The 16393-nt window shown below is 47.6% G+C and overlaps 6 protein-coding genes across 6 annotated transcripts; 3 read left to right on the top strand and 3 right to left on the bottom strand.

Annotated features, from left to right (window-relative positions):
• Nucleotides 1–880: 880 nt before the first annotated feature.
• TRV_03570 (uncharacterized protein) lies at nt 881–1093 on the top strand (the record flags this gene model as incomplete). Its single annotated transcript, XM_003022313.1, has 1 exon — nt 881–1093. The coding sequence occupies one exon, from the start codon at nt 881–883 to the stop codon at nt 1091–1093; it is 213 nt and encodes a 70-aa protein (XP_003022359.1).
• A 142-nt stretch (nt 1094–1235) lies between these two features.
• TRV_03569 (uncharacterized protein) lies at nt 1236–2117 on the bottom strand (the record flags this gene model as incomplete). Its single annotated transcript, XM_003022312.1, has 1 exon — nt 1236–2117. The coding sequence occupies one exon, from the start codon at nt 2115–2117 to the stop codon at nt 1236–1238; it is 882 nt and encodes a 293-aa protein (XP_003022358.1).
• A 1950-nt stretch (nt 2118–4067) lies between these two features.
• Nucleotides 4068–5914, top strand: TRV_03568 (uncharacterized protein; the record flags this gene model as incomplete). The annotated part of the gene is made up of 4 exons (XM_003022311.1): nt 4068–4183; nt 4220–4461; nt 4653–5632; nt 5702–5914. The coding sequence occupies 4 exons, from the start codon at nt 4068–4070 to the stop codon at nt 5912–5914; spliced, it is 1551 nt and encodes a 516-aa protein (XP_003022357.1).
• A 237-nt stretch (nt 5915–6151) lies between these two features.
• On the bottom strand, nt 6152–7348 carry TRV_03567 (uncharacterized protein; the record flags this gene model as incomplete). Its single annotated transcript, XM_003022310.1, has 1 exon — nt 6152–7348. One exon carries the CDS (start codon nt 7346–7348, stop codon nt 6152–6154), a length of 1197 nt encoding a protein of 398 aa, XP_003022356.1.
• Nucleotides 7349–8071: 723 nt separating this feature from the next.
• Nucleotides 8072–10215, bottom strand: TRV_03566 (cAMP-mediated signaling protein Sok1, putative; the record flags this gene model as incomplete). The annotated part of the gene is made up of 2 exons (XM_003022309.1): nt 8072–9061; nt 9133–10215. 2 exons carry the CDS (start codon nt 10213–10215, stop codon nt 8072–8074), a joined length of 2073 nt encoding a protein of 690 aa, XP_003022355.1.
• A 4015-nt stretch (nt 10216–14230) lies between these two features.
• Nucleotides 14231–15809, top strand: TRV_03565 (serine carboxypeptidase, putative; the record flags this gene model as incomplete). Its single annotated transcript, XM_003022308.1, has 2 exons — nt 14231–14474; nt 14533–15809. The coding sequence occupies 2 exons, from the start codon at nt 14231–14233 to the stop codon at nt 15807–15809; spliced, it is 1521 nt and encodes a 506-aa protein (XP_003022354.1).
• Nucleotides 15810–16393: the final 584 nt, after the last annotated feature.

The raw sequence follows: 16393 nt of genomic DNA, 5'->3' as shown, positions 1-16393 counted from the left end.
ATCTCAGGCTCCTTGCAATAATTATGGTGAAGCAAGAGGCAAGACGTATATCAACCGGTATATCGACGCTAGATACCGAAAACCTGTGTAGGCAGGCGAATCTTCCAATGCAAAGGGCGTTGCCGTCCAAAAAAAAGGGTGGGAGAGCGTAGTTATATAAAGGAGCCCACGAAAACGAGTCCTAAGGGGCGTAAGAGGTGTGTACAGGGAATCTGCCCAAGGTTATCGGCCTTTTCGAATGACGAGGACTCCGACGGTGCTGGCGATGACTTTCTCAGGAATAATAATATATTTCGTTTCTTGCCAGCAAGATGTTCAAGACACATCACGTGATATTGCACGGCCAAAAAAACGAACCCAAGAAATTTCTCTCTAAAGACATCAAAGCCGCCGACAACATTCAAGACAGCTCGCCAGGATACCAAGGCCGTATTCACGTTTGACGAGAACAATTGGGGCCCGCGAGAGCTAGGCTGTTATTTGTTTGACGCCTGTGAAAAGCGCCCCGAACTGTGAACACTGTTCCCTTGATATACTCGTCATTCCAACTATAAACATCGCCGGTGATACAAAATGGCTAAAGACCTCGAGACTTCAACAACATCTGGAAAGCCAAAGCCAACACTGGCACAGTATGCTCGAGCATGGGGAGGTACTTGGTTCCAGTCGATTCTCTTAGAGAAGACCTTGTCATGTTCAAGACAGCTTGAACCGCGAGCCTGAACTGTGAAACAGCTCACTGACACGCTGATGAATTGAATTGCCAATAGAATCATCGTTCCCGCCGACACTGCTCGCAACTTTTGTGACCGCGCTCCATTTCCGTCCGTTCCAGTTTGTGCCAATGATATTTCCGCCGGTGCTGTTGCTCACGTCCTACATGAACTTGGCCGGATTCAAGAAGGATGCTGCCGGTGCGAGCGCCGCGTGGTCCGGTTTATATATCCTACTTGCTGGGAGAAGGAAGCAAGAGTTTAGGAAGAAATGGAGTGCTCGAGGCATGGTGAGAGGTGCTGCTATTGGCGTTGGTCTGGCGAATCTGGTTGGCGGAGGAATGGCTTATGTTCTTGGGACACGAGAAGATGAAGAGTAACGAAACCCCTAGTAGATTTATTTTGGTTTGGAGTGACTATAAAATTGGCTAGCATGTAAGTAATAGTAGGATAACATATCATCCTCCTTTGTAAGATGCGGTGGGGATTCATGGGCATATGAGATACGGAGTTTACAGGTAATTAATCGTCAGTGGCATAAAGGTGTTTGCTCATGATATACTCAAGAACTCGCGGCGTGACAAGCTTGGAGAGCAGCTCCAGACCGTCTTTGGCTGCATTTCGAGCTGTAGTTGAGCTTATCGGCTCACTGTCGACTGCATTGCTCTCAACGAGCTCGATACGGCTTGCCCATTCTCTCTTTGCGCCTATGTCCTCTGTTGCACCCTTGGCTAGGTTACTGAGGAAGGATAGTTGCTCCTCTCTATCCCCCCAACTACCACCGGGGCGTAGGGTTACCCGGAGCCTGTGCAGGCTAAAGAAGGGGCTCAGAACGCTAAGATCCCCGGCAGCGTAGTATTTCGGTGCAAAAATTCGAACTAGTGTATCATAACCTGTTAAATGGACTTGTTCTACCTCCGTTGGATAGACACTACCGTCGCCTGCAATGGCCACTGCTTTATCCACAAAGAATGGGCGTTTCGTAACCCCGATATCAATCGCAAGGTTACAGATTCTCCCGTCTTTGCCCCGGCTAGTATCCTGGGCTAGAGCCTGTAGGACATCTTCGGCAGCTAGCCGCATCATGACAAGACGATCTTCGAATAACGCCGGCTTTGGCTGCTTATCGGCGTTTTGAATTGCTAATAGCAATAGCAGCCTTGACGGCGGGGGTCCTTTTGCGTTTGCTGCCTTTACTGCAGCGGTCACCATCTGGGTATGCGCAATGGTTGGAGGGTTAAACGAAGAATCCAGGACATAGAGACTGCCCGGCTGCGCGTTCTGCTCGCCCTCAGGAGGTACGATGTCCAGGAGCCGAAAGTCATCCAGGCCAGCATTGAATGACTGCAGCGACTTTCTGTACTGCGAACGAAGGGAGTCGAGCTGCGGGAGCTGCGCTGCCATGTTTGAGATGCCGACTGATCGAGGCACGAGAGCCGGCGTGCAACGGAAGAAACACGGGCTGAAGCCGCGCATCAACACTTCGAAACAGTCAAGTTAATTATATGATACCGCCGCTGCTGCCGGTGCGTCGACGGTTATAAAGAAATAATATGGATATCTGTTAATGCGCAGGCGATGTTCAATATATTAATTGACCCGTCGTCGGCTTTTCCTCTTTGGGGCGTTTTGACGTCTACTCGACTTCGCTTCAAATCTCAACACAAAACAACGACAACCAGCGACCCACCGACTGGAAGACTTCGTTGTCACAGGCACAGTATCTTCTATCGGAGAACAGTGAGAGATGCTTGGAAGTCTTGCCAAGGGCTATCGTTGAGTGGAGGACAAGCCTGCTGCTGCTAGCTGCATCTCCAGACAGGCACCAGCTGCGAATATAGTTAAACAACTCCCGTATCTTCAGGCCGATGAAACTGGAGGAACCGGAGACCTGGTTGCACATGTTGCGGGTTAGCGAACGAGTCGACAAGACTTTGGCTCTAGAGGGGGATCGGGATCCTGTCAGCCCATGCGATCGACAGGGCAACACCAGCAGTCGTTCCACCACAGCGTTTATCTGCCGAAGTTGCACGGAGCATGGTGGCGACGTCAATGGCAGCGTCTCCCTTCAAGAGGACAGACGATAACTGATATAATAAAAATAAGCAGTGCGGAGCTTACGAAGCGCAGCAAAAAGGGGTAAAATGGAGATTCTACGAAGGTGACGAAAGCGGACGAAGCCTGCCAGGTTCCCGGCTACTCTAATTAACCACGTCGATATCATAAATAATGGATACCCAACATTCGGTTGTCTAGTAATGTACTCCATATTTACTGTGGTATTCTTCTTATCGCCAGGCTAATAATCCTACAAGGACGATGATGCCCGCCACAGATCACGGCTTGACACACGGACTCTGGGCGCTTGACAGTGACGCTGTTGCGAGGCTGTGACAGCCAGGCTCAGCCGTTGCTTTCAAAGGAAAAGACAAGCCAGCCACAGCAATGCTTTTTACAAGGCATAAATTCTAGTCAGGAACAGAAAAAAAGAAAAGAAAAGGAAAAAAAAAATTGACACGCTGCGGGTGTTGCACACGCCGCTGTGGCCTGGGCTAAGCCTGGCTGCCCAGAATGAGCATGAATATTTTACATCTTGCCATGACCCATGGCCATGGAATTTTGTCGTTGAGTTGGGCTGCGGCTGCATTACCCGATTATGTTTAATCCAACAGGCGGCTCGGTGACTTCTTATATTTGTCGCAAGCCTTGGCCGACGGTTTTACCAAACGAGAAAAAGAAAGGGAGAATAACTCATCTACCAAGCAACGTCCATGCAGGTCAGCATGAGGCAGACTACTCCATACTCCCGACGGCAAAAGTACAAAGAGTTGTGCTATATGTAACGAGCTATACAAGCGTCAAGCTCGACGGTGCGTTTCAGATTTTACCTCACCAACTACATGGAGAACTTTCTTTGGTGGTCATGACACTGAAAAGGGAGAAAACAATTAAGATGGAAAAGCAGCAGAAATGGGCATTTACGGAGTATACTTTGTAAATACATATGCGCCAGCAAGCAAGTCACGCTGGTGTTGACTTGCATGATGACTTCCAGCCAAACGAAAGAAAGAAAAAGATGAAAAACAGAAAAAAAACTTGGTGCCACGGCCCCTTGACGGGGCAAGCCTCGTTTCTCCGCAGCCTGGATATATTTCGTTTCTCTCTGGGTGGAGTGACGACAATAATATAACAGCCAACCCGCTTCGCAGCACCGACATCTGAGTGGCTGATGGGTTTCGGCCCTTGCATTAGCGACTGACCAACTCACCACCGACATCTGACCATACAAGACGGTGTGTGAGTGATGGGAGTGCGGCTGTGGCGGCCTTGATTTGCTGGCTTTACAACTGCACGATGATACGGTTTCCCATCGAGCATCTGCGCGCGAAATGCCTCTCCTTGAGTGGCTGCAAGGTACATGAGGAGGAAATTAGCACTGACAACAAGAAGATCCTTCGTACCCGCCCAAGGTTTGTTTCAGCGATAAGCAAGCCGAGGAAATTTAGGGTTGGCTGTAACCCCCCCGTCGTCATAGTCTGGCCCTCTCTCTTCTCCCTCGAGGCCGCTCTGTGTTTGGCCCTTTCATGCAAGGAACGAGAGAGAAGTCGTGGAACGCAGTCCCTTAATTGGCTGGGCATCTTGAGGGGTGGAGGCGGCCGGCACACCATCCTCAAACCAGATAAGATGACTGGAGGCAGAGGGAGAAGACGGTGTATTCTGAACTGCCTCGCCAGGGTTCCAGCAAGGGGTGTAATTTTAGGATTACGGAGAATGGCGCGGGAAAAAGGCCACCCAAGCCGGGAGAAAGAAAAGGACCCTGGTCTTGGACCCCCCTGAGTCAAACACGCCTTTATATATATACTTGGGTCGGTGCCCACGCTCGCCGCATCCCTCCCTTCCCTTTGCCCGCTCTTCCACGTTGTCTTTTTCGTCGTCCAGTCTCTCCTTTCATCTCTGGCAGAGCCATACCCTCATTTTTGCTCCATCAGCCTCTCTCTGAGAAGTGCGTGACATTCATTGACAGGAGCCATTCAGACGAATTGATTTCGTCAAGTCCCTCGTTTGATTTATTTCTACAGGCTCTGCTTCGATCTATATCACCAACTTGCGACTCCCGATTCTTCCACACAGCAACCATGCATTTCTTTTCCAAGACAACCATCGCCCTTACTGTGGCCCTTGCTGCCTTCTCTGATGCCACTTCCCATGGACGCCACAGATACCGCCATTTCAACCGCCAGGATTCCAGCCTCAGCGTGCCTCTCAGCACTGGCTATGCTACCCCAACCAGCTCTATGGGAGAGGCCCCTGCTAAAAAGCCAGTTGACACCGCTTTAGCTGGAATGACTTCGTCTCCTGCTCCAATGGGCACAGGAACAAACCCAAAGCCTACTCCTCAGGACCCAAGCTGTACTGTGATTACTTCTGTAGTCACCTATACCTTGGGACCCGGCAACAGTGTTACCTCATACACGTACACAACTTCTGTTCCTATCACCCATGAGACTCGCACCGTTATCCCCGTAAGTTCAAATTGGCATATCCGTTCTAAAAGCACGAAAACTAACATTAGCCTTCAGACTCCTGTTGGCCCTCAATCAAGTGTCCCGCCCACCACTACCCGAACCACCACTACAACCAGCACATCCACTTCGACTGAATGGGTTACTGTTAGCGAAGTTTGCACCAGCGCTTCCCAGGGCGCTCCCGGCAGTGCTCAAACGAAGGCTCCAGAGAACCCAGCTGGCAATCCCGGCCCGGCTCCTACCAGCGCTCCACAGCCACCAGCTGGCGCTCCAGGTCCTGATAATACTTGCCCTTGCCCTCCCCCCTCCACAGTTACTGTCACTCAAGCAACAGCTACTATCACAGCTACTGTCACTCAGGCAACTGCCACTGTTACCGTGACTGTCTCCACCGTAAGTCTACATAGAAAACTGCTACAGCAAAATACTCCGAATTTGCATAGTCTAACATTTGACTACTAGGAATCGAAGCCAACCAAGGCTCAGGAAGCTGAAGCTGGTAACCACGCTCCAGCTATGAAGTCGCCCGACCAAGCCACCCCTCCATTCCCTTCTCCAAAGCCCACCCACCCAGCCCATCCCTCCCATCCCCCCCATCACAGCCATCCTAGCCAGGGTATGCCCCACGGTACCGGCTCTCCAGCCTACCATTTCCCGACTGGTCTTGCTTACTAGGGAGTTATGTTGTTAAATATTTGACGTTATAATGGCTTGGTGAAATTAAGATAATTCTTAAAGGAGCTTCTAGGTTGCATGCCTTACGCAACACAAGCCACTTTCTTGTTTACATTTTATTCACTTCGATTCTTGGTTGATGCTAAACCCTTTATAACTTCTTCCAAATTATGTCTTAGATTATTTTACTTTTCTATTATTTTTTTAACGACTAGACAAGATATCCCCTTTCAAAATCTAGGCAGGAATAACTGCGTTGCTATACAGTAACTTTTCAGTCATCTTTTGCCATTCCAGCCATGTAATTCCCTGTAGAAGGGAGTCCGCTAAGTCGTCAAGTTTTCCAATGTTCTCGACCCTCCCGTTACTCTGTTCCATGCTAGCTCGAATGTCATTACATCTCTTTGCCGTTCTACCTCCAGCATTCCACCTGTCGAGATATGCTTGAACAATATCCTTTGCCTGACTCCCTTCAACTAGGCCAAGCTCTAAGGGTATTTCGTGCTTTGAACTTTTGTCAAAATCACCCACACCAACACATCGAGATAAACATCTCCCAATTAGGTCGATTTTGGCTCTTTTCCCTTCTTTTGAGCTCACTCGTTTCTTCGAATCTGGGGTGGTATCTTTCACTTCATCATTAGTCCAATATCTCACCACTCTCTGCGGGTCAACACCCTGTACAAAGAGTCTGCCAAACTCCCCTTTCCCTTGTTGCTGCAACGTATGTAGCACGGCATAGAGCATGCCCTCAAACACGCCAACGCGAATAGTCCACTCTTGGACCGCACTGCCACCCCCAGAGCGGAATCGCTGCCGTTCAATCAGGACGTGTGTCGGCTTGTATGCTTCTAGAAGCGAGGTGATAAGCGTGTAAGCATGGGAAGCATATAGGTATGGTGCAAAATGCTCCTTGGACTCCTTTTCAGGCTGCCCCTCTTCATCTTGCGGATTAGAAGACGGTTGAAATATAGCTTTTCGTAGTCCACCCAGTTTTGAAATTGTCATTGTCGAAGGGTCCTTATGGATATCGCAGGTAGGAAACGAAGAGATTGCAAGTCGATCCCATGCATTCAGGGATATCTTTGCCGCAGAGAGTGGCTGATATACAGACTCAATCGTCCTTACATCACTTGCCTGGACTGCAGGGGAAACAAGCAGATGTGCGTAAGCCAAGTTTCGAATTCCCATATCGATACTCAAGATGCTCATCGGTCCTGGGCCGTTTGGGGTTTGTAGCTTGGTCTCTGTTGAACAGTGACTTGACCCGAAGCCATTTTTGCCGCGCGCTTGATGGTCGTATGTATGTAAAGTCTCGGAGAGACGATTGACCAAGTCCACTTTGGTCCCTGATGATAATATTCCTATCGACAGTGCTAGCTTTTGCAGCTGTCGTACTTTGAGGGTGTGCAACTTGGAAATGATGGACGGCATGGTCTGGAACCCGAGAGAATAGTGCTAAGCGAGGTACGGGGCAGTTGTCATGAGCGGTATATATTCTATGACTGAGGGAGTATTGTTACGTGAGTTACTCGTTTCATCGAAGAACTGGCCGTGATCTTGCACTGGTTGATTCTTCGGTGATTGGCAGAGGGAGAAACTAGTTATTGAAGATCCTAACAAGAAGCTAATTACGTACATAACTAACTAATTAATTAATACATGGACAGTCCATGTTGTTGGATGGATAACGTTAGAATACGCGCAACGCGATCGAGAATACAATGTTTAGCTTGCATTGTCTTTAATATCCTCATAATACATGATACTCTCATAATTATCAAATTAAATTCATGAGAAATCCGCCGCTGAAAAGACAAAAAAAATGGAACATATGAGGCAGGAGGAAAACGTAGAAATAGCACATAGAAACTCCCACACCTTGCTCCCACTGCAAGTCGCTAAACAACAAGGAGCAGAATCGAAGGCTCGTAAAGGAAACGACATAATATCGTCGCAGAACCGCGATACCCAGAATATTAAAGAAGTTGAGAGAGTATGAACAAGCAAAGGAAGTCTATAGTAAATCAGAGAACAAAGGAAACAGGTATATTTTAGGGTCTGTAGAGATGGCTGATTGATATCGAGGGTATATCAATGCAATCGAGGCAAGCGGAAGAGAAGCAGAGTATCATCGACGCAAGGTCTAGGTGAAAATTACTCCGTCGCGTACATTGTACTGATATTGCTTCCAGGAGCAAATGTTATCCCAGGGCCATCACGTAGGTATAATACTGGAGCCCATACTCTCCAGTGCAGGACCCCCACATGAGCTAAACGTTTGGCTATGCCATCAACATCTGGTAGCAGCCTCTGAGGGTAGGCATATTTCGTTGACTCCGGGTATTCTCTAGGGCGTTGATCTTCGGATATTTCGAGAGGGGTCATGGTTAAGTATCTTTTAACATATCCAAAAGTGGCCTCCTCAAGTTCCCCCTGAACTGACAGGTTGAATTCGCGAAATTGACCAGTTGGAGATGAGAAGAAAGAGTCAAGACATTTTTCAACGTACTCTAAAGTCTTTCTGTCGGGAAATGTATTGCTCTTGCTGTAACCTCCCAGAGAACAAATACATTGTGCAATCTCTAGCGTGACCAAGCCAATGTTGTTTTTCCATTTATGATTGGTAGTCGGAGAGTTGATGTTGACAGAGCGGGAATTGAATCCAGAAGACATACCATCAGAGCAGTTGTCGAGGATGCTGCAAATGCGAGACGGGAGTGCAGCTTTTGCCTGTTGGTAGTAAGGGTTATGTCTATGTCGACCCTGCTCTTTCGCAACCATTTCAAACACGCGAGAACATATTTTAAGCCCTATCAGGTCCTGTACATCAGCCCGTATAAACCAAAGTCTATCGGCCTCAAATTCAAATATGTCCTCAAGTCTCTTTGGATGCTCAAATGGCGTCAGGAAAGAAAAAAGGCCAATAAATAGGGGAGTGATGGGGGCGTAGCTTCCTCTTAGTTCGTGTTGTAAATACGGGGATTTGGAGAGCGGTTGGTGGCCAAGGTTAAGATACCATCTCCTTGCCTGTTGAATGTCTATAGCATTTGCTGCTATTCTTTTCTTCAAGTCGCTTTGTAGGAATCGGACAGTGTCGTCTATTAAAATCACCCTGAATGCCCGTATCTGGTGATTTGCGACATCCTGAAAGATGTTCATTCAGCTTCTCGCACGTATTGTAGAGAAATGTAATAGAGGAAAATTTGGGGACATACCAATTTCATAGACTCTAGAGTCCCAAACATTGTTCTTAGCCCCTCTACCATTTTGTATATATTACCAGTCTCACAACCTTCGCTGATCTCGGCGACCATTCTATCAGCCCATGGATCTCTCATTGGTGCACAGTGGGTTTTCAACAACGTGGCAAGCCATTTGGTAAGATTGACCATATCCAGTACCCCTTTATGCACCTGTTGCAAAAGAAAGGGAACATCTAGATTTTGCATGACGCTTTGTTGATCTCTTTCCGGAACGAGACTGCTTACGACATCCTTTAATGTCTCAAGCATGGCCGGTAGGCGTGGTTCAAAAGCTCCCACTGAACTGCTGGTTGCTCGCTTGTGTCCCCACGAATCGACAGACTTTTGCTTTCTGCTGGTAGATTGATAGCTATGCACAGAGATTTCCAGTGCTATTGCCTCCCAATAAACTTCCGCCAACTTTCGCTTCTCGTGACCTTTCTCTCCTGCAATGGGCTGGAAATGAAGTTCACGATCAAAGTTAACATCTATCCTCAAGTTGATATTCCTCATGATATGGTTCAAGTCAAGCTCGCTGAGAGTGCTTGTCCGTATTGGGGGTAATCGTTCCGCCTTTTGAAGTATTTTGATCTGGTGTGATGTAAGCTGCATGCCTGTGGGAATTTGAACAAGCATGGCGGCAGTTGTGCTGTCGTCGTTTCTCTCAAGCTCGATTTCGTCAGCTTCTTCAGCGGCCGGGCTTCCCTGGGAAGTAGCTTCCCCAAAAGAAGGATAGGGCAGTTCAGGATGGTGATATGGGAAAGGGTTTGGTGGCGGGGATGGAGATGGAGGTGGAAGAGAGGACCGTAGGCCATTGTATTGTGGCGACAAAGGGTGTTGTGATATTGCATGGTTGTTCATAGAAGAATCACCACTATGTCGGTGGTGATGGTGGTGTGAAGAAGCTTTCGATTGCTCTCTCGAGTCTTGTTTGGGCACATTTTGGGAATCATTATCCATCCAAGCAGAGTGGGATAGGCAGTATCCCGAATCTTCACCATCTTTCCCATGAGGCCTTGCCTTTGATGGGTTTGCCTTATGTGGTGAATCCATCATCCTTACCCTTCACCCTCCTCCTCAATTAAACAGAACCGGAGAAAGAAAGATAAAAACGATGGAAGATTCAAGAAGAATGTTCAAGGAGATAATGGAGAAAGGAAGAGGTTTGAGAAAGATGGATGACAATAGAACCACTTTCCCTCGCGCAAAAAACCAACTTCGCCCCTCCGGTGTTTGAATAGCTTTCGTTGAGAGAAGAGGTAAAAAAGAAATAAATCCTTTCTTTTTTGTCAAGATGCAGGATTTATTAGGGCCAATACCATTCGAGGAGTGAAAATGGTGTTGTTAATCATGTCCGTATCGATGAGTGATGCAATTAGAGTGCGTCGTTCATCGGGTTTTCGAGAATAAGACGTCTCTATCAGCTAGGGAATAGAAGACGTAAAAGACACTTCTTCAGAGGGGGGGGTGACAACGTGAGAGGAGAAGTCAGGCGAGCAAAGAGAAATTTGCTTTCAATGGGGAGAGAGGAAGGGAAGAAGAAAAAGAAACAAAAAAAAACCGAGTGCAGTTTACAGCGAAGCAGACTTGGGCATTGTATGTATGAAGGTATGGTTGGGCGGCGGGCCGAGAGAAAGGAGAAGGAAATCTGGCAAAGAACCAATGAGTCCACGATTCAAGGCGGAAGGGATTCACGGCAGCAATGGATTTGTGTGCGAAGATGAATTGCTGAGAAGTGTGGAGTCGGAAAGCTGGCGCCCTTGACGGCTCTCTTTGGTCATGTAGAGCTGCTGCAGGAGGTCAGGAGTACAGAGTAAAGAAGGAGCTTTAAGACATAATCTTTTTGCCCACGATTGAGCTGGCAGTTTTGTATAGGACGAGGCGAAAGTTGAAAACGAAACGCTGCCTAGAGCTTATTCATGGTTCCGCCATATCCCTTCCTGTTTAACAAGGGATCTTCGCATTCAAAAAGTGAGGCGACAGGCACTAGAGTGGTTGGCTGGAGCCAAAAAAAAATGGCGAGAAATCCCCAGCAAATCAGCTGCAGCCTCTGAGATGCAAGTAAATTTAACAAAGAGTTTTCTTTCTCAGCTAATGGCACTGCGTAGAATCGTTGAAAAAGATAGGCAATTCCCATCAACAGGGAAATAAACGATTGAGCTACCTGAGTCCATGTTAGGGTTGCAGGCGAATTGCGTGATGGTGGAACTACTTTTTTCAACGAGGTGGATCTTGCTCCATACAGTGATAAGTATCGATTTCTTCGCCCTGGCATTTTGTGTTTTTTTATGCGTAATTGTTCTCGCTGGCTGTCTGGAGTATGCAGCGGCTCTTCGTTGCCTTGTTTTCCATTCTGGATATTACGTTAGCTCTGACCCAGTGAGAGGGGAATGAGATCAGGAGTTTCTATTCAGACCCATTATTAGATGGACAGAATCCAAGACACAAAGAGTAGTTGGGTCAAAGGGAAGAATATGAAGCACCTGTCACCAACTAGGAGGGAGGTATGCCCAGCAACGAGCCTCAAATGGACTTCCGCATCCTGCGGTTTGCCGCTTAAGTGATATCACAGACATGCTGATCCGCACTGGGTTTCTCTTCTTACACACTGCCTGACTAGCACAAGGCATTTGATGGCCAGGCAGATTCGGAGATCGCTTGGAAAAGTACAGCTTGAAATGAAGTTCCACTTTCTCCAGCCTCTTCTCCCAATCGCTTCCTGCTTGCGAGGGCCCGAAATAAGAGTGGTGGTATTTTCAAGTCATGCATGCACTTTGGATCTAAAAATCCTTTTGTTTATTTACGTTGACAAACGAGGGCAACCAGTCGCCTTCCGCCTTCTGTTTGTGTCTCCAAGAAAAGAGAGGATGCGAGATGCATCGTGAGGGAGTCAGTTTCAGCTAGATCACATTATGTTGGATCGAAAAAGGTTGCCCTGGCTATTCCTGGATGTAACGACGCAAGGCTCCTTCACGGAAGGCCTTCGTGTCAGGATTGGAACCCGTACCACAGATAGTACTGTTATCCTATGGTGTCACCACAGTGACAAGTCTGTGATCCGGTGTAGTCTGGCCCAGGGGGGAGGGGATGATAAAAGCCCACTTGACGTCCCTTGGGGTCCTCACGATACTGCCCATGATCTTGCATCAATGGGTGAAAACAAGGTCCAAGGGAATGGCAGAAGGTTTGGGGCTGATGGTTTCTGCTGCTGTCAGTCGTCCTGGGGAATCTGCAACTCTCGGGTAGTCCGTGGCTATCTGGGGGGTAATCGTACCCCAAAGCCGAGCAGCTGGCCGCGCATCTGCATGCATGCAAGACATGTTAGCCTGACAGTATCAGGGCGTCATCCATACGGAAGTGCTGGGGGTAACCGCCCATTTCAGCTACTTGTCAAGCCACACAACGCACAAAGGTGGGCAACCGTTCACTCTGGCAGGGTCCTCAAACAGGGACTTGGAGGGGTTTGTAAGCTCAAAACTCGGGAACCCATCACAGCGTGGGCTAAGAAGCAGGAATGCCACGGGCTCTTTCGCTTCACTTTCAAACCACCGGAAAGCATACGGATCAAGGATTAGTTAGCTTGCTAGCAGGCTATAGTTGGCGGTTCAACAAAAAGAGCGGTGACGGATGCCGGTTTCGCGGGATAGCTGGACAGGCGCATCGTTTCAGCTAGATATAACTAGTTAATGTTAGTGTGGCGTTATCCCGCCCATCGTCCTGCTTCGCGGCGTCCCTCGTAGTGATATAAATATATATACGGCGTACGGCGTACCGCGAGCTGAAGGACGACGAAGATGGAGGTTGAAGACGTGAAGTCGCGAGTCGACGTTTCTTATATAAACGAAAAGGCAGAAGAAGGCGGTAACTCGATCGGGCAATCTAACTAGGGTTGAAACCTTTTTTTTTTTTAGGGCTTTTCGCCCGCTCGTCCTCGACGTCGCTTCATCAACATCAACTGCGCGTGAAAGAGACAACGACAGTCAGTCAGCCCGGAGACGCAGTTTGACAGCCGGGGCGCAGACGGGATGATGGCGTTTCCTCCGAATCGCGGCTCCCAGCGGGGGAGCAGTGCTGTTTCTTCCTCTTCCCTCCTAACTAGTTACCTAACTAGCTTGTAACCTCCAATGGTGGCTGGCTAACTAGTTAGTTAACTGGCTGGAGTGGCTGCAAACACGGCCAGCAACGTTGTATATCGCCCTCGACTTACGGCTAGGGGGTTTCCCCTCAGCATTGATATCACTCCTCGATACACCTAGCCAGGGTCGTCCTTCGGAGGAGTTAATAGGGACCATAAATCCGTGGAAAACAAAGCGGATGCGCCATGACCAACCACCACTCCGCCTTTGTGCAGCATGTCTGTACTACCTGCAGTCTGCAGTCGGCTTGTCTTTCATCAGATTCGATAATAGTGTTGCCTCTGATGGCAAAATATGGGGGCAGAACTATGCGATTCGTGCAGCCCCCGTCCCTGAAGATTCGTTCCGTGGAACGATATGTGATCTTGCCTATCGTCAAACTTTCTCACAACAACAGGTGAATGCGGTACCTTGGGGACCTGTTTACAGGCCTGTGATAATTTGGTGTATCCAAATTCATAAATTATTCTTCGAAATTACGTCGAGGTACGGAGTACCCCATAGATAGAATGCTACTGGAGGCTTTCTTCCATTACATTTCTTCTACGTGAAATGGATGAAAATCCAAGCGAACTTTACCGAAAAAACGCAGCTCCACCAGGATCGAATATCGAAGTGCGAAGTGCTACCCACAACTGCGCTCTTATGTTAATTCATTGACGATCTAGCTGAATGGGAACATTTGGAATATAGTTATATAAATATCCTTGCATTTTCTCTTACAGTTTGCACCCTGGTAATGGCTTATATCTCTGATGTCCATATACCATCTACAATCGTTCTTTAAACACCCTTTCACTTGCTGGGGCGGGCCTTACGCTTTTTTTTTATGAAAAAAAGAATACCGTTTACACCGTCCGTCAACGACTTGATATCATTCTAACTAGGAAAGAGCTCTCAATTATACACGAATTCCACACGATATGTGGCCAATTATGCATCTAGCAATTTTATTGGCCATAATCTCGCTGGCACGCGCTGCGCCATCCACAAAGGGCTATACTGTCGCTATCTCCTTACCTGGAAAGTCTGCCTTTGAAACCAGACGGTTACCAGACGCTCCAGAAATACCCAAGAACTGGGCTGGCAGGCTTGACATCCCTGGAACCCCTAAGGGAAACTCACTCTTCTTTTGGCTTTTTTCAGCTGAAGACAAAGCCTATGATGATAATCTCATAAGTAAGACTATGTTTTTCTATTCTAATGGGATGATATCTAAAATCTTTGCTATTCATAGTATGGTTGAATGGTGGGCCAGGCTGTTCGTCACTCGTTGGTGCCTTCCTTGAGAACGGCCCTTTGCGATTCATGGGTAACTCCACCATGCCTGAGAGAAATCCCTACTCATGGGCCAAACTTGGCCATGTACTATACATCGACCAACCTGTGGGAACTGGTTTTGCATCTGAAAAAGTTCCGGTTGCCTCAAACAAGGAAGTGATATCAAACCTTTACAGCTGGCTAGTGTCATTTGATGCAATATTTGACCATATTCTCCGTACGAAAAAAGTGCACATTGTGGGTGAGTCGTATGCAGGCATATATATCCCATGTATTGCCAGCGAGATCGTAAAACGCAAAAGTGAACTACCGGTGAACCTGGTGTCGATAGCCATTGGTGATGGAACTATCGGCCTTAACACTGGAATGTCTTCCCTTGGGATGGTAGGATTTCTTGAAGAGTATGCGTCAAAACTACGAATACCACGGGATATCATGAACGCGATCTCATTTGGTGACCATGCTTGTGGATTTGACATAATTCGTCAACGTGCAAAGGTCTACCCCCCCAGGGCCCCTTTTCATCTACCTGGAAGATCTGGATCTGCGAACAACACCGAGATAAGCAATATGTTACGAAAGGGTGTAGCCGACGAAAGCCTGGGATCATGCAACATCCACCCGGATACTCCTGAAAAAATTAAATCGTCCATAGTCAACTCGACATGTTATGGCCACTGTGCAGTATTTGAAACTACTGCAGACTACATGAGCTCTCAGCAATGTTTCAGCATATGTAATATCAATTATGGTTGCAATTTTACAAATCCTACTTCCACACTCGAAGCATATTTCAGCCGACCAGATGTACAAATTGCATTAAACCTGATGCACCCAACGGAACCGTTACGGCCTTTTCAGTCATGCAATCCTAAAATTCTCGAGACCCTTATGGCACCGGCGAACCGACCGGTTCCTCCATCTTTCGAAATTCTTCCAGATCTTCTTACAACCCATAAATTGCCTGTTCATATCTACCAGGGACGTTTAGATATGCTCATCAACCATGTTGGCATTGAAGTCACCATTCAAAATATGACCTGGAATGGAGCCCAAGGATTTCAGGATTCTCTCCATTTCGAATTTGGCAGACGGAAAGATAAAGCCGTTGGATTGTGGAATGAGGAACGGGGGCTCAGCTATCATTTGTTCTTTGAAGGAGGGCATTTTCTACCCGCTGATCTCCCAAAGGAGGTATTCAGCTATGTCAAAGAGGTTGTTTTGAGGCAGTGAACTTGAATGGATTTTTAGGGAATAATTATTTTTGTAGGATTGGTAGGCTTGGCTGCAACTCGATGGGACTTAAGTCACCTAGGTATTTCGCTAGCATAACTGTTATAGACTGTAATAGTCACCACAGCCATTGAGAGACCGTGTTAGATACCGATCTCTATATCCAATGAAAGGAGTAATAAATAAGGCCTGAGTCTAGTCATATTGCATCGGATATAGTTAATTGGGATCTACGTTATTAAAGGTGTATGTAAGAATGGAGTGAGGGGCTGCAGCTGGCCGATGGCTGCACTTTTTAAATTGCTCCGTCCATTTTATAACTCACCTACATCAAGAGCAAACAATCCAAACTATATTACTTCTTGCATATACGAGAACTAATGCATACATCAATAATCCGGTTACCTCTACCACTAATACTCCGTACGCGATGCGGGTTTGAATCCGGGAACATGTGGCAACAATATTCATTTGGTCATGGAATCAAACAGCGTCTGAGCGGTGCCAGGCTGTCTGCTGGCTGTCGTTTCCTCGCTTGCGTGGATCCCACGTTCAGCGCTGTCCATGAATCATGACTGACTCCC

This window comes from Trichophyton verrucosum (assembly GCF_000151505.1).
Source record: "Trichophyton verrucosum HKI 0517 chromosome Unknown contig00295_1.f1.exp, whole genome shotgun sequence".
In the NCBI taxonomy this organism is placed as follows: domain Eukaryota; kingdom Fungi; phylum Ascomycota; class Eurotiomycetes; order Onygenales; family Arthrodermataceae; genus Trichophyton; species Trichophyton verrucosum.
Note: the sequence above shows the minus strand (reverse complement) of the source record. Positions and strands in the feature narration are given on the sequence as shown.